Here is a 14,931-nt window from a genome sequence, read left to right as displayed (position 1 = left end):
AATTATGGCAAATTTTTATTCAAAGATTTTTTTTTGGCATGCATTTTATTACAAGTAGGGGTGTTGAAGTTTAAATCACCAACCGTTTACACATTAAAACGGGTGTTTTTTTTAACATTTTGTTTGGTCAAAAAAAAACAAACACTAAATATTGGTGTTCCAAAACAAGTCAACAATGGGATCTTGTATGACAACCTCTGGGACACAGTAGATATCGTTAACAAATCTGTCTTTGTTTAGGATATATTGTGTTTGGATTAAATTGTAGTTATGTTTGATCATGCTGCAGATTCAGAGGTGATTGATTACGTTTCTTTCTGCAATGATGATAAAGCTGCAAGAGTGAAATTATTGATGTGCAATTCCTTCTTCACTTTTTTTTTCCAGGGAGCATCCGAAACTTGGCGATGGAGAAAGTTGCCCAGACAGTGATGTTCCCATGCAAATATTCCAGTTCTGGTTGTATGGCAACCATGTCCTATACAGAGAAACCAGACCATGAAGAGGGATGTGAATTCAGACCTTACTCTTGCCCATGTCCAGGGGCATCTTGTAAATGGCAAGGCTCACTAGACCAAGTCATGCCACATCTAACTCATGCACATAAGAGTATAACAACATTGCAAGGTAAGGATGATATTCAGGAGCCCTCCCTCCCTACCAAGAAGGACATGAATTCAGACTTGATGCTGCCCATGTCCAGGGGCATCTTGTAAATGGCAAGGCTCACTAGACCAAGTCATGCCACATCTAACTCATGCACATAGAGTATAACAACATTGCAAGGTAAGGATGATATTCAGGAGCCCTCCCTCCCTACCAAGAAGGATGTGAATTCAGACTTGATGCTGCCCATGTCCAGGGGCATCTTGTAAATGGCAAGGCTCACTAGACCAAGTCATGCCACATCTAACTCATGCACATAGAGTATAACAACATTGCAAGGTAAGGATGATATTCAGGAGCCCTCCCTCCCTACCAAGAAGGACATGAATTCAGACTTGATGCTGCCCATGTCCAGGGGCATCTTGTAAATGGCAAGGCTCACTAGACCAATTCATACCACATCTAACTCATGTATATATAAGAGCATAACAACATTGTAAAGTAAGGATCATATAAATGACAGGAACCCTCCCTCCCCACCAAGAAGGATGTGAATTCAGAACCCATCCATAATTAAAGGATTAGGATTTAGCTATGTTTCGACAGGATAATATTTTTTTAATCCAAAACAATTAGTGCTTTATTTTTCTGGAATAGGGAGTAGGTCTAACAAAAATATATATTTTTCATTATAGGTCATATTATTTGCCGTAGAAGTAGTGATGTAACATAATTAAGTACCGTAGCGATAGGTGAAAACAATTTTTGAATATATTGCCCTGCACTATATAAGTAGGCTGCACTCATCACCTGTCATGTCTGTGTATGTGTGCGATCATAAATTGAATACAATACCGCTCTTTTTGAAGACACGGATATCGTACAGGTGTGAGTGAAACATACATTGACGAGCAGCATAATGTGAAATTTCCATAGAATTATGATCCAAGTCGTTATGCCTATTCTTTGATAATCAATGGTTCGATGCAGAGTTACAGCGTACCTCTAAAGTCTGTTCAGTTTATATAATCCGGAAAAAATAAGACTCATACATGTAACACTGTGTATTGATATAGAATGGCGTGCACGCTGTTGGGCGCAGTGCTAAGTTATGCTAGTTGTGCATTGTGTAATGTGTGACTGGCGCACGCTTATGTGAATATACGCGAGCGTGAGCTGAGACTTCATTGACGCGTGTGCAGTAACAAAAGCCGAATAATTTCCGCCTTATATAAGCCGAACGAACTTAAGTGTCCAGGGCTATACCTTCAAAAATTGTTTTCACGTACCGCTATGGGAATTTATCCTGTTACATCTCTACAGTGAATAGAACTGTGTGCTGATAGCTTTGCGTGCTTTCTTTACAGGTGAAGACATAGTATTCCTTGCAACTGATATCAACTTGCCAGGAGCAGTGGACTGGGTGATGATGCAGAGTTGCTTTGGACATCACTTTATGTTGGTCCTAGAGAAACAAGAGAAATTTGATGGGTTACAGCAATTCTTTGCTATTGTTCAGCTCATAGGGTCCAGAAAACAGGCAGAAAACTTTGCCTACAGGTAAGAGTATATTGGGTGTATTCCTCATACATTTGGGTGTATTCCTATTACATTTGGGTGTATTCCTATTACATTTGGGTGTATTCCTATTACATTTGAGTGTATTTTGGAGACATTTGGGTGTATTTGGATTGCAGCAATTCTTTGCTATTGTGCAGCTCATAGGGTCCAGAAAACAGGCAGAAAACTTTGCCTACAGGTAAGAGTATATTGGGTGTATTCCTCATACATTTGGGTGTAATCCTATTACATTTGAGTGTATTTTGGAGACATTTGGGTGTATTTGGATTGCAGCAATTATACCCGCATGCGAAGCATGAACGGGTATATTGCCATTCTATGGTTTCTTCTCCTCCTTCTTCTCCTTTTCCTCCTCCATCAAACACATCATTCTGTCAAGGCTAGCGCTAAAACTCCAAGGGCCACAGGGCCCATATGTGGCACACTTATGGGCCCTACCCCGTAGATTTATCCTTTGCCCATCTTGGCCCCAGAGGTCAAAGGTCACGGGCCCCAGGGGCCCAAATGTAAAAATACAAAGCATGCAGTTTCTCATCAAATGAAGCAGCCTCAGGGCCCTGAGTTGGTACAATGAGAGCCACAGGGTACTCTATATATACAAGTATACATGAGCCCCACATGTCATATATTATGGGCCCCAGGGCCCCAAATGTTAAAATAAGGGGCAACAGATTGACAGGGCTAGCGCTAAAACTACAAGGGCCCCAAGGCCCATATGTGGTACACTTATGGGCCCTACCCCGTAGATTTATCATTTGCACATCTTGGCCCCAGAGGTCAAAGGTCACGGGCCCCAGGGGCCCAAATGTAAAAATACAAAGCATGCTGTTTCTCATTAAATGAAGCAGCCTCAGGGCCCTGAGTTAGTTCACTGATAGATCCAGTGGTACTCTATATACAAGTATACATAAGCCCCACATGTTATATATTATGGGCCCCAGGGCCCCAAATGTTAAAACAAGGGGCAACAGATTGACAAGGCTAGCTATAAAACTACAAGGGCACTAGAGCTCATATGTGGCACATGTATGGGCCCTAAGTTGAAAATTGCCTTTTGCCCATTTTGGCCCCAGATGTTCAATTAAGTCTAGGGGCCCCAGAGGCCCAAATGTTAAATCAAAGGGCCGGTCGTTTCTCAGCAAATAAAGGAGCTACAGGGTTCAGATTTGGTACACTAATAGGTCTTTAGCATTATATTGTTATATGTATATATGGGAACCCATGCGTCAAATAATATGGGCCCCAGGGCCCCAAAAGCTAAAACATAGGGCCGGTCGTTATTCAATAAAGAAAGCAGCTACAATGTCCAGCTTGAGTCTGCTGATAGCACTTGAGAATTATATTTCAACATACGCACATGAGCCCCATAAGTCAAATATTATGGGCCCCGGGCCCCAAATGTTAAAGCAAAGGCCCGGCCGTTTTTCATCAAATAAAGCAACTTTAGAACTCAGAGTTTGTTCACAGATTACACCTGAGAATTATATTGTTATATGTACATATGAGCCCCATATGTCACACCATTGGCCCCAGGGCCCAAAATGCTAAAACATAGGGCCGGCCGTTACTCAGTAAATAAAGCAGCTACAGTGCCCAGCTTGAGTCTACTGATAGCACTTGAGAATTATACTTCAACATATGTACATGAGCCTCATAAGTCAAATATTATGGGCCCCAGGGACCCAAATGTTAAAAAAGGGCCGTCCGTTTATCATCAAATAAAGCAGCTTCAGGGCTCAGAGTTTGTACACAGATTGCACCTGAGAATTATATTGTTAATAACACCCATCCCATCCCACCCCATACACGTAGACTAAACAGATTCACAGACAATAGCGTAATTATAATATAGATAACATAAACGTTACGGCTGTTCCAGTTAAATTACATACCCATTGGCTGTTCTATTTAATTTACATACTCCCTCTGGAGCGGCCACAAAATAGGCTGTTCCATTTAATTTACATACTCCCTCTGAAATGGCTTTCCCCTAATCAAATTGCATATTGTGAATTTCAATAGCGTATTATAATAATTATATATAGTGATTGGAAATACTATGTGTGAAGCGTTAAGACTGTTCCATTTAAATTACATACCTTTGGCTGTTCCATTTAATTTACATACTCTCTCTGAAATGGTCCCAAAATAGCTGTTCCATTTGATTTACATACTCCCTCTGAAATGGCTGTTCCATTTAATTTACACACTCCCTCTGGAATAGCTTTCCCTAATCAAATTGCGTGATTGAATTTCAATCCATCAAATTGCATAGCTTCACTGTGAATTTGAGAGACTGACAACAGCAACCTAAGTCCTCAGCAAATAAGGACTGTAAGTTTGTGTAAACCGATAACATGCGGGTATAGCCGTATTTGTGTACAAATATATAGCCTTCTAGTTCTTTGCTATTGTGCAGCTCATAGGGTCCAGAAAACAGGCAGAAAACTTTGCCTACAGGTAAGAGTATATTGGGTGTATTCCTCATACATTTGGGTGTATTCCTATTACATTTGGGTGTATTCCTATTACATTTGAGTGTATTTTGGAGACATTTGGGTGTATTTGGATTGCAGCAATTCTTTGCTATTGTGCAGCTCATAGGGTCCAGAAAACAGGCAGAAAACTTTGCCTACAGGTAAGAGTATATTGGGTGTATTCCTCATACATTTGGGTGTATTCCTCATACATTTGGGTGTATTCCTCATACATTTTGGGTGTATTCCGCATACATTTGGGTGTATTCCTATTACATTTGGGTGTATTCCTCATACATTTGGGTGTATTCCTATTACATTTGGGTGCATTTTGGAGACATTTGGGTGCATTTTGGAAACATTTGGGTACATTTTGGAGACATTGGGTTGCAGCAATTCTTTGTTTAGCTCATAGGGTCCAGTAAACAGGCAAGAGGATAAGAAAATTTGAAACTTGTCTTCTGCAGTCGAGACCTGTGTGGAAGGGTCAAGTCCACTATTGATTAGTTCAGATGAGATAGCTCTTATGTTTTGAGAAAATATCTCAACATTTCAGGCTTTTGTATGTTGAATCCTATGACCAGCAAGCAAAGCATTAAACACATCTATAGGTCCCCATTTTAAATCTACATAAAATATATACAAGGCCTACTGCACTATTGCAAATAATTGAGATATAGATGTATTGGATGGCTTTATCAGAGCTAGTTTTCAATATGCAATGAATTAAACAAATTTTGAAACTTGATTGAAAAAGAAAACAAATTTAGGGCCCATTTACTTGTTCTCAGTCACTGCCCTTTTCAGCCGTTGTGTCAAGTTTCCTAGCATTGCATTGCCTTGAAAATCTGTAGATGATTCACAACCCAGCTGAAGACTGAACGTTAGTTTGTCCATCAAAAAATAGGTATGTCTGGTTGACCAGATTTAAATAAAATCTTAATTTTGCAGGTGATTGTTTTGTTCATAATTTTTTACAAAATGATTATTACTTTTTCTTTACAGACTTGAGCTAAATGGACACAGAAGAAGATTGTCGTGGGAAGCGACACCTAGATCAATCCATGAGGGTGTTTCAGCAGCGATCATGAACAGTGACTGTCTTGTATTTGACTCAAGTATCGCCCAACTTTTTGCCGAAAATGGGAACTTAGGAATCAATGTTACGATATCAATGTGCTGATTTTTTTACCAACCCTCTTGTTTATCTATTGGTGGAATTTTGACCACCCTGTATGTTGCATGGTTATCACATGTGCATCAGATGGGTATCACATGTGCATCAAATGTGCTGTAAAAATAGTCGAGGGATGTGAAGACCCAATTAGAGATTGTCTATGTCTATTTTGATGGAGGAATTTTTGGTACATCTTGTACAAGTTATGGGTTGTGCGTGGATCACACTGTATGGTAATGTGTAGACTGACCAATCAGTAAATAAGATGGATGTCACATGCACATCATGTGGTACTGGACTCAAAGTCCTTTCATTGGAAGAGATAAATCAGTATTGATATCACATTGATATCATATGTACATCAAATGGTTGGAACTCATAACACATGTGTTTGGAAGAGTTTGCTGATCTATATGATGATGAAGTGGGTGACTTATGCATATAATATTATTGTAAACTCCTATCTACATACCTGTTTATAGAAACTTTGTGAACCAATACAAATGTCACATGGGTGTCACACAGGCTTCAAATGGTCTCAAGATGGTGTTCTATACATGTATATCTGTTTGTAGAAGACTTCCAGATAAATATTGACTGTCCATGGATGGCACACTATGTGTGGGTATCACATGACGGGCAAATGTTTTCAGCCCTAATGTACGATTTTCTTCAAATTTGAAATTTGTTATTCTATACTCAAGATGCTGAAATAATCGGGAAGAGTTTCTGTCCATTTTAAGCTGTAATAACAAGGTAAAGTGGAAGAAACCCTACTGGTTATTTTGGCCATTTAACATGTAGTTGTTGAACTTTGCTCTGTTGACCTACAAACACAACACATTTGGCTGATTCCATTTAGGTGCAAGTTGGGACATGTGGTTTTACAAATATGCCAAAAAATCAGGTTTTAAAAAATGAACAAATTTCATATTATAAGATCGTACATTATGGCTTTAAATAGTATTTTGCACTCGTTACAAGTGCACCAGAGCTGGCTATTATAAGGTTTGATATAACTTGGGGCAACTTCAGAATCTGGTACACCATTCCTGTCATACTCCCTCTGCTTATTTGTGAATGGTACATACTCATGGAATAAAGCACAGCTTATGGGTTGTTGTAAAACCTAGCTTATAACTTTTCTGAATTGGATGGTTACTGTAGATTTTACAATTGGTGGCAGATTCAAGATTTGATGGGTTCTAAGATGAACCCACCCTGTCTGACTTACAGTGTATGACCGTGGTCACATTAGAAAATACTTTTATTTGATGAAGATCATAAATTATATGTGGGTGCATATCATATATACTTAATGAAGATCAAATGGCGATATGGTTCTTTCTTTTCACATTTTATATTTGCAAAATCTTCCACAGGGGATTGTGGACTTTAAATGGATTTTCGTATATGTAGACAATTTAAATGGGAGAAATGCATTATGGGAAGTGTAAGATATATGGCATTTAACCCATCAGAACTAATTAATTTCAGTATATCACTTTCTTACAGTGTTTCTCATTGGTTAATTACATGATAGTCATCAAAGTAACTAATTAAGATATTGCTTTTAAATATGTAAGGTGAATCCTCTTTAGTGGTACATTTACTGAATCTTACCATACTGCTGATTGGCTCAATGAATCATGTACATGTATAGCCTTGCAGCCAATCAGCAGGTTGAATTCATGGGGTTTAACATATCATGTGACTGGTGCATGTACACTTATGATTTGTACAAGTGTAGCTTTGGATTTCATTTCTATGAGCATTGTAACAAAACAGATACAAACTAAGTGAACATCTGGTGACAGAGTAAATGTCAACCTTGTGTGGATGAAAGGAATGATGTAGTTGTATCAATAGATCCCTTCTATCAATGGAGCACCATGTATTATTTGCAGACAGATTGCAGCTTTCTAACACCTACACAAACTAAATGGGCTATTCCATTTGAAATTCATATACCCCCCTTCTTGAAGACATGACCTTAATCGCCCATGTGCCTTCCATAGGGGTGCATGAATTTTAACTGGAATAACCCAAGTATTTCATAGTCAAATGAACAACTGACATGTTTCTTATCATGTGACTTATCATATGACTAAATACTGAGTCGATGTTAGGGTATTACCTGATGTTTCAAAATGTCTTTATGCATTCAGATGTTGATCAAATATACATGACAATATTTACTTCTTTCGTGTGTAATCATGGTAATAATCTTCCTTTTCATTATACCTTTAATGTAAGTATCAGAAACTATATGTAGGTATATATATGAAATCCACAGTATTCTGGTAATCTGTGTTATCAGAAAACAGAAAGTTCTTGAGATAAACAGAAGCAAAGGGCTGGGAAATATATGCAAACTTAGACCATGGGCTACTTACCCTCAAAAGGTGACCCCTAGTCTTTGAGCTGTTGCCTAGAACCAGGGCCTGCAACCAGGGGCCATTTTGTAATGACACCAGGGGAACACCTGATAGTGATAACTGCAAGAGTGCAATATTACCAGGCTTTAAGTTCATCATAAATGCCTCAATAAACAGGCAGAGAATGCAATAAATACCCACAACTCACTTCTATGAACCATAAGTTCCATTGGGACCAGGGTGCCCCATGTCAGTAGTCAACAGAGGTTTACCTGAGATCCAGGGCATTTTGGGGCTTTAATTGAGTTATTTCCCACTCCCAGCGTGATCGTGATCATTGGTTTCTTACCTGCAAGTGTAATTTTGTCATCTGCTACACATACTGGCGTATCTCAAAAGGCTGCCTTTTGTGATTTTTTTGATTATTGCCATCTAATTGTGATAAGATATACTGTAAAATTTGAGGTATTATCACAATATTACAATTCCATATCCATTTATGAAAGAAAGAAGGCTGACATATAAATTATCACTATGAAGTACAACAATGATAATAAAAATCACACAAGGTAGCCTTTGAGATATGACAGTATGTGATGTTGGATGTAGACTATGATTTATGCATTTGACCATGCCTTGGATTATATTATTATTATATATGTGTATATGTGCAGCGTTGGCCATAGCTGGTATTGCGGAGAAAAATGCCACTCAATTTTGATCACTTTGCTGCACAATTTGGAAATGTGTAGCAATTTTACGCCATAGACTTATACAGTGAAATGTGCAAATGTAACTGCAAGCTGATAATGTTACGCATAAATTAATTAATTCATGGCTGGCTAAATTATGAACGTTAGTGACTAGTGCGGTACAGAGGAAAGCATGCACATGCCTTACATTGCGTACACGCGGGTAGCAGCCATGGCAAAGAACGGCTGTGTGTTGTAAAACAATGTTTCTACAGGTAAATTAAGTATTTCTTGGCCAAACTGAAACATGCGCATTGCGTCCATGTAGTGTACCAAGTGTGTACGTTATCTAAGGCTTGTGTATGCTTTCATCTGTACAGCGCTATGTGCGTGTGTGTTTATCGCGGAGCCACTAGCGTTCATAAAATTTGATCTTGGCCAAGAATTACTCAATTTACATGTAGTTGTCTGCTTAGAAAGCCCTATCTGCTAAAGCTGCCCTATAGACATTTGACAATTTACATTTTATATAGTGTACACATCTAAAAAGAGATATGGTAGTTATTTGCAGATGTGTCCTTTTTGTCTAATCCCATCTACTGGAGTTTTATACACTTTGTGCTCTCACAAAATTCCAATTATAAACCACTTTGTGTTCCAAGGAAGTTGATTTTTTTTCATCATGGGGTGTCTATACACAATAGACTATCTATTCCAGTTGAAATCCATACACCCCTATGGAAGACATAACCTTAATCTCCCACAAAGTGGTGTAGATCTCAAATGGAATCACCCATTCAGGTAACCCCATTGAAATTCACACTCCCTGTGTGGAAGATCAAGGTCATGTTTTCTATAGGGTGTATGGATTTCAGCTGCAATAGCCCATCAGGCAAATGGATGTAAAAAATTAAAACATGTTCCAGTTTTACTGCTACCTAAAAAGGTGAAGAGGCTTTTAAATATTCTGAAATATTTGAAATATAAGATTCAAGCTACAAATTTGAAAGAACTTGGTTCCAGAATCAATTTGTCAAATTTAATTCTGTTTTGGCAATAATGTGTTAAAAACACATATTTGTGTTTGTTTATGTCATTTCCTTATTTGAATAAAAAGAAAACTTATCCAAATAAGGGAAATTAATCAGATTTATGGAATATTTATTGTTGAGAGAACTATTTATCTGCATACATGTAACAAGCATTGCATAAAATGTATTATGCTAGATCATATCACATCATGGAGCACCCACAGCAGCTAAAGGGAGTATCCCATCATGCATTGCAGTCTATCTGCATGCTCCATAGCAAATGTATACAAAATATAAACAAGAGCCGCTTAGATATAGAGAGCTGTGGATAGTTTCACAATACTTTAGGAATCATATTTTTTCAAACAAAAGTCTAAGCTCCCCTGATATAAGCGAGTAATTGAAAGTTGAAGTAAGGGATTTTGTGTACACTTTCTATGGCATGTGCAGTTCTACTGTGGTACTGCAGAGCATGATGGGATACACCTATCAGCTGCTGTGTGGAGCACCTACTGCGATGTCCTCTATTGGAGCAAGAATGCAAAGCTTAGCACCTTGCAGAGTACAATGATATTGCTAAGTGTAGTGTCCAGCTCGGGCTGAAACACAATATCTAGCATGTGTGGACACATTATGAAGAAGATGTCACATCATAGACCTATAATTTAAGGGGTACTTTGTGATCAACCGCCACATCTCCGAAACAGTAGAAACCTAAGACTACACATACACAATGTTTGTGTGTATAAATCTCTTGCAAATGCGTTCGCTTGACAAAAACATTGTCCAATTTATATTTTCGAGCTGTAGACAGACACTGCTTGGTGACATAGAAACCAATTACCAGATAAGTTGGGTGGTTTTTTAACCTAGATCATTGTGAAATTGGTCACTTCTCTTCGAACTCTGAGAGAAAAATGGCTCCAAATCAACCTGCTACCACAAAATTTTGTGAAAATCCTCTGGAAACCAACATTATATTTGCCCAATTACATTTGGACTGAAAGAAGTGGAACTGATTCAATCAGCAATTGGCAGGTGGAGCAGGTGTTTCCAATGAGGTTTGCAAAGATTATCCACTATAGGATTATGGATTAATAGGAGATTAAGACATCGACTATATTAAGCCTTGATGTCTCATGAAATTTTAATTAAGTCTAAAAATGGACTTTGACCAATTGGAATGAGTTGTTACTTATATGTTTCTTTAAACAAAGATGTGGATATAGACAAGTGACAAATTGATACAGTTGGTCCACTAGTTTAATTTGGTAACCTCACATTTTTTTGGTCAAACTAAACTGCTGAAAGAACGTATGAAGTAATTATGTGACTCCATGGTTTTGAAGGTTGCTTTATCAATTTTTGGCCCCACACATATGTGGGGCTTATGTTATCATTCAATTTGAATGTGGGGCTTGTGTTATCATCCAAATGATTGCTTGTCTGGTTGGTTGTTTGTCTGCCGGAGATTTGTTTGTTTGTCCGGGTGGAAGCAAATTCATTAATCCACTATGCTGCTCCAACGCAATAAACGATCAACTTCAAACTTGGTATGATGATATAGGATATGGTGGCCTGATGTGCTGTATAATTTTGTGTCATAATGAATATTAATGAGCTGATTTGCATATTTTGCCTACATTTTCATTAATTTACTCTGCAGTTTAATTGCAAAGACGGATCATCTTCTAACTTAGTATTAGGATTGGATATGGTAGCCGGATGTGCTGTATAGTTATGTGTTATGTTATTAGCATATTTATGAATATCAATGAGCTTATTTTCATATTTTGCTTACATTTTCATTAATCCACTCTGCAGCTTAAATGCAATAACTGATCAACTTCAAACTTGGTATTGTGATAGTATATGATGCCCTGATGCTATGTTTAATGTTGTGTAATGTTATTTGCATATTTAGGAATATTAATGAGCTTATTTGCATATTATATGTATTTACAAACCTTTGTTATTTACACACTTGTGTGTGGGGTCACAAGCTGTGTAATTTTAGTTAAAATTTGTACTTAAAAATTGTTACAAGTTTGATTGACCTATGCAGAGTCTGGAAACTCCACATTTTGAAAGGTTAAGGGTGGAAATATATGAATCTTCCAGTGTCAATGTAAGAGGTGTAAATCGACCTTTATAACAGTGACACGTTATAGTGTCCAGGGTCCGAGGTTAAACCATATTGCTATTTAAAGGTTTAAAAAACTAATACCAATGACCTAACACATCTCCTGGTTTGTTTACTGGTGCATTTCATTGCATTACCAATTCTAGTTTGTGCTTAGTTTATTGATCAATTTTGGTGTATAATGGGCCAGTGCAAAGATAGGGGAAAACCAAAACAAAAGATAACATAATGATAATCAACTTTGCCTAAAATGCTATGTATTATTTTGTGTAGTGTTTACTTCATCATGAAATGTTTAAGTATTTGGTGTAAGTTAGTTTTGTTTACATTAGGTGACAAAAAAAAAGAAACCCTGTTCTACGGGTGGACAGACCTTTCAAGTAGGGTCGGTCTGCCTTTTTTTTGTTTGGAAATGACCCAAAAAAACACTAAAATCTGTAATAATTTGCAATTTGAGAAAATGCAAAAAAAATTGTTCCAGAAATTTCCGAAATTTGGGTCGGTATTCATTTCTTTTCCCAATTTGTTCAAAATCTGGGTCGGTCAGGCCCGTAGAACAGGGTTTTCTTTTTTTGCCGCCTCACATAGGTTTTCACAACTCATTTTAATATATTGTTTGTCATGAGGGTGATAGAGAGTAAAATCAAATGGAACTCTAGTTTATTCCCCAAAATTGTTCAATGTTGATTAAAGCCATCAGGTAGGATATCTTTAAATTAATTTGGTTAATTGTTTTTCAAACCTGATTTTTTTAATTTTGCATATTTGTACTGTTTACACATGTCCAAACTTACACTTAATTGGAATCAGCCAAATTTGATGTGTTTGTAGGACAGCAAGGGTAGCGCTAAGTTGCTTTTTGGGGTCCCGGACCCACCAAAATAGAGTTGGGACCCCCTGTTTTTAAATTTTCTGCAAGTTCAGGGGTCCCTGCAGACCCCCGGTTTTTCAATCTAGCGCTATTGCAGATATACTATTTATGCTGCATTTGTGCAACTGGGACTCGTTTGCAAGTTCGGGGGTCCCTGCAGACACTCGAGTGTTTAGTTCTAGCGCTACCCCTGTAGGACAGTAGCGCAATTTAGGAGAAATGTCTTAATGACATTAAATCCCCCACAGAGCCCTGAAGTGGCCAAGATAGTTTGTGTGTTTTCTTTCATTTTACCTCATTATTTTGGCTTAAAATGACCAGAAAACCTGTGACAGTTGTTACGAATATCATTTTATAATTTTTGGCAAAGGAAAAAAATTGACCAAAATGGTATATCACCTTTTGCTGTGGAATGAACATTTACAAGTAGGGGCTTTAACTCTATCCATATGGGTGTCAACTGCAGACAAATTTCAAAGTTTTGTTAAAAATAAAACTTCAGAATAATTGTACATTTTCATGACCATATTTGGAATCAGCATGAAAAATACATTAAGATGAGTACAAAAAAGCCTAGTATTGGTTCAGAGGCTCTTGAGGTAGTGAGAAATGATCTCAAAACTTAAGTTGAAGCCTATGGCTAGTACGCAGAGCATTAAGCAATAGGGTTTATTCAAGGAAAGCATTTAAAGGTGTGACAAGTACAGAACCTGTATCTTGACTACAAACAAATGGGTACTTTGAGGAGTTACAGGTGGACCCCAGGTCTATAATGATGAAAATAAATAATGCATGTATATAGAAAAAGAAGACAAATCATTAATACTCATTAATTTAAAATGCATAATTGTAAATATATTGTATTTCTATTTGTTTATTATAGAAAAAGATTGTATATTGATGTTTTGACTGGAACATAGCAATGGGCAATTCTGTTTGAAATCCATACATCCCAATAGAAGACATGACTTTAATCTGTCACACAGCGAGTGTTACTTCAAATGGGGTTACTACTCCATTTGAAATTTACACTCCTGTGTGGGAGATTAAGGTCATGTCTTCCATAGGGGGTGTATGGATTTAAATTAGAATATGCCATTACTGGCTGAAATCTTGGTTCTTAACTAGTATTGAAAGCACAGTGTGAAACTTAAGCAGCTGTGAAGCTCTGACTTTATCAATTGATTTTTAATTTTTGTCTCTCCATTGAGACATTTAGTCTGTAAACGGAACAAGTTTCAGTTTATAAAGCAAATAATTCAGTGCATTATTTGTTACTTGTTTCTAACCGAGCTTTCAGCCAGTAAACATCCTCATTCACAGAGTGCAAATATCACTGACCTTCATATGCTTGTTTGTGGGGACAGTGACCTTTCAGTGGGAATTTATACTGAAATATGATTGTTATGCTTGGAAATCAGGCCTGGTTTATACAGCTTAAAAACTATATAGAATTTAATGTTAAGATCTTTGTAACAGTAATTGTTTAACAGATGATTAAGACATGACAAGTGAAATATTTATTATCACATTAAAATCCTGATATTTACTGGTTAGGCTATTCCAGTTGAAATCCATACACCCCTATGGAGGACATGACCTTAATCTCCAACACAGGTGTATATTTCAAAAGGAAGCCACCCATTCACTACCATATCTTAGCCCATTGAATGCTTTTTGACATCAGAAGTTTGACATTGAATACTTAGTTACCAACTGGAGTATTATGAAGCAGGTATTTTACTTTATTATGTCATTGAGTCCAGGTTTGACAGAGGCACTGCAAGTCATGTCATAGTATAGAAGATATACTGCCATGAGAAAATAAAAATTTATAAATTTAATTTATAGATGAGAGGTTGTGGTTTCTATTGATCTCACAGAGGGACCATAGTTTTAACCAGAACCTCAAATAAAGGCAGTATGTATTTTGTTTTATATACCTCATTAATATTCTTTGTTCATTGATTTGTTA

The 14,931-nt window shown here is 37.3% G+C and overlaps 2 protein-coding genes across 3 annotated transcripts in view; both read left to right on the top strand.

Moving 5' to 3' along the window:
- The window catches only part of LOC140165609 (E3 ubiquitin-protein ligase SIAH1), a 69,262-nt gene extending 54,359 nt beyond the window's left edge, over nucleotides 1–14,903 (top strand). For both annotated transcript variants that reach the window (XM_072188892.1, XM_072188891.1), the window contains exons 3-5: nucleotides 388–627; nucleotides 1,974–2,166; nucleotides 5,670–14,903. In XM_072188892.1, the coding sequence (XP_072044993.1) occupies nucleotides 388–627; nucleotides 1,974–2,166; nucleotides 5,670–5,847 (611 nt within the window). In that variant the 3' untranslated portion in view covers nucleotides 5,848–14,903. The remainder of the gene's footprint in view (nucleotides 1–387; nucleotides 628–1,973; nucleotides 2,167–5,669) is intronic.
- Nucleotides 1–14,931, top strand: part of LOC140165612 (ubiquitin-conjugating enzyme E2 T-like) — a 264,610-nt gene that overhangs the window by 132,557 nt on the left and 117,122 nt on the right. The gene's annotated exons all lie outside the window — the stretch shown is intronic.

Source organism: Amphiura filiformis, chromosome 12, assembly GCF_039555335.1.
Source record: "Amphiura filiformis chromosome 12, Afil_fr2py, whole genome shotgun sequence".
NCBI lineage: Eukaryota > Metazoa > Echinodermata > Ophiuroidea > Amphilepidida > Amphiuridae > Amphiura > Amphiura filiformis.
The sequence above is the reverse complement of the archived record's forward strand: the minus strand, read 5'-3'. Positions and strand labels throughout refer to the sequence as shown.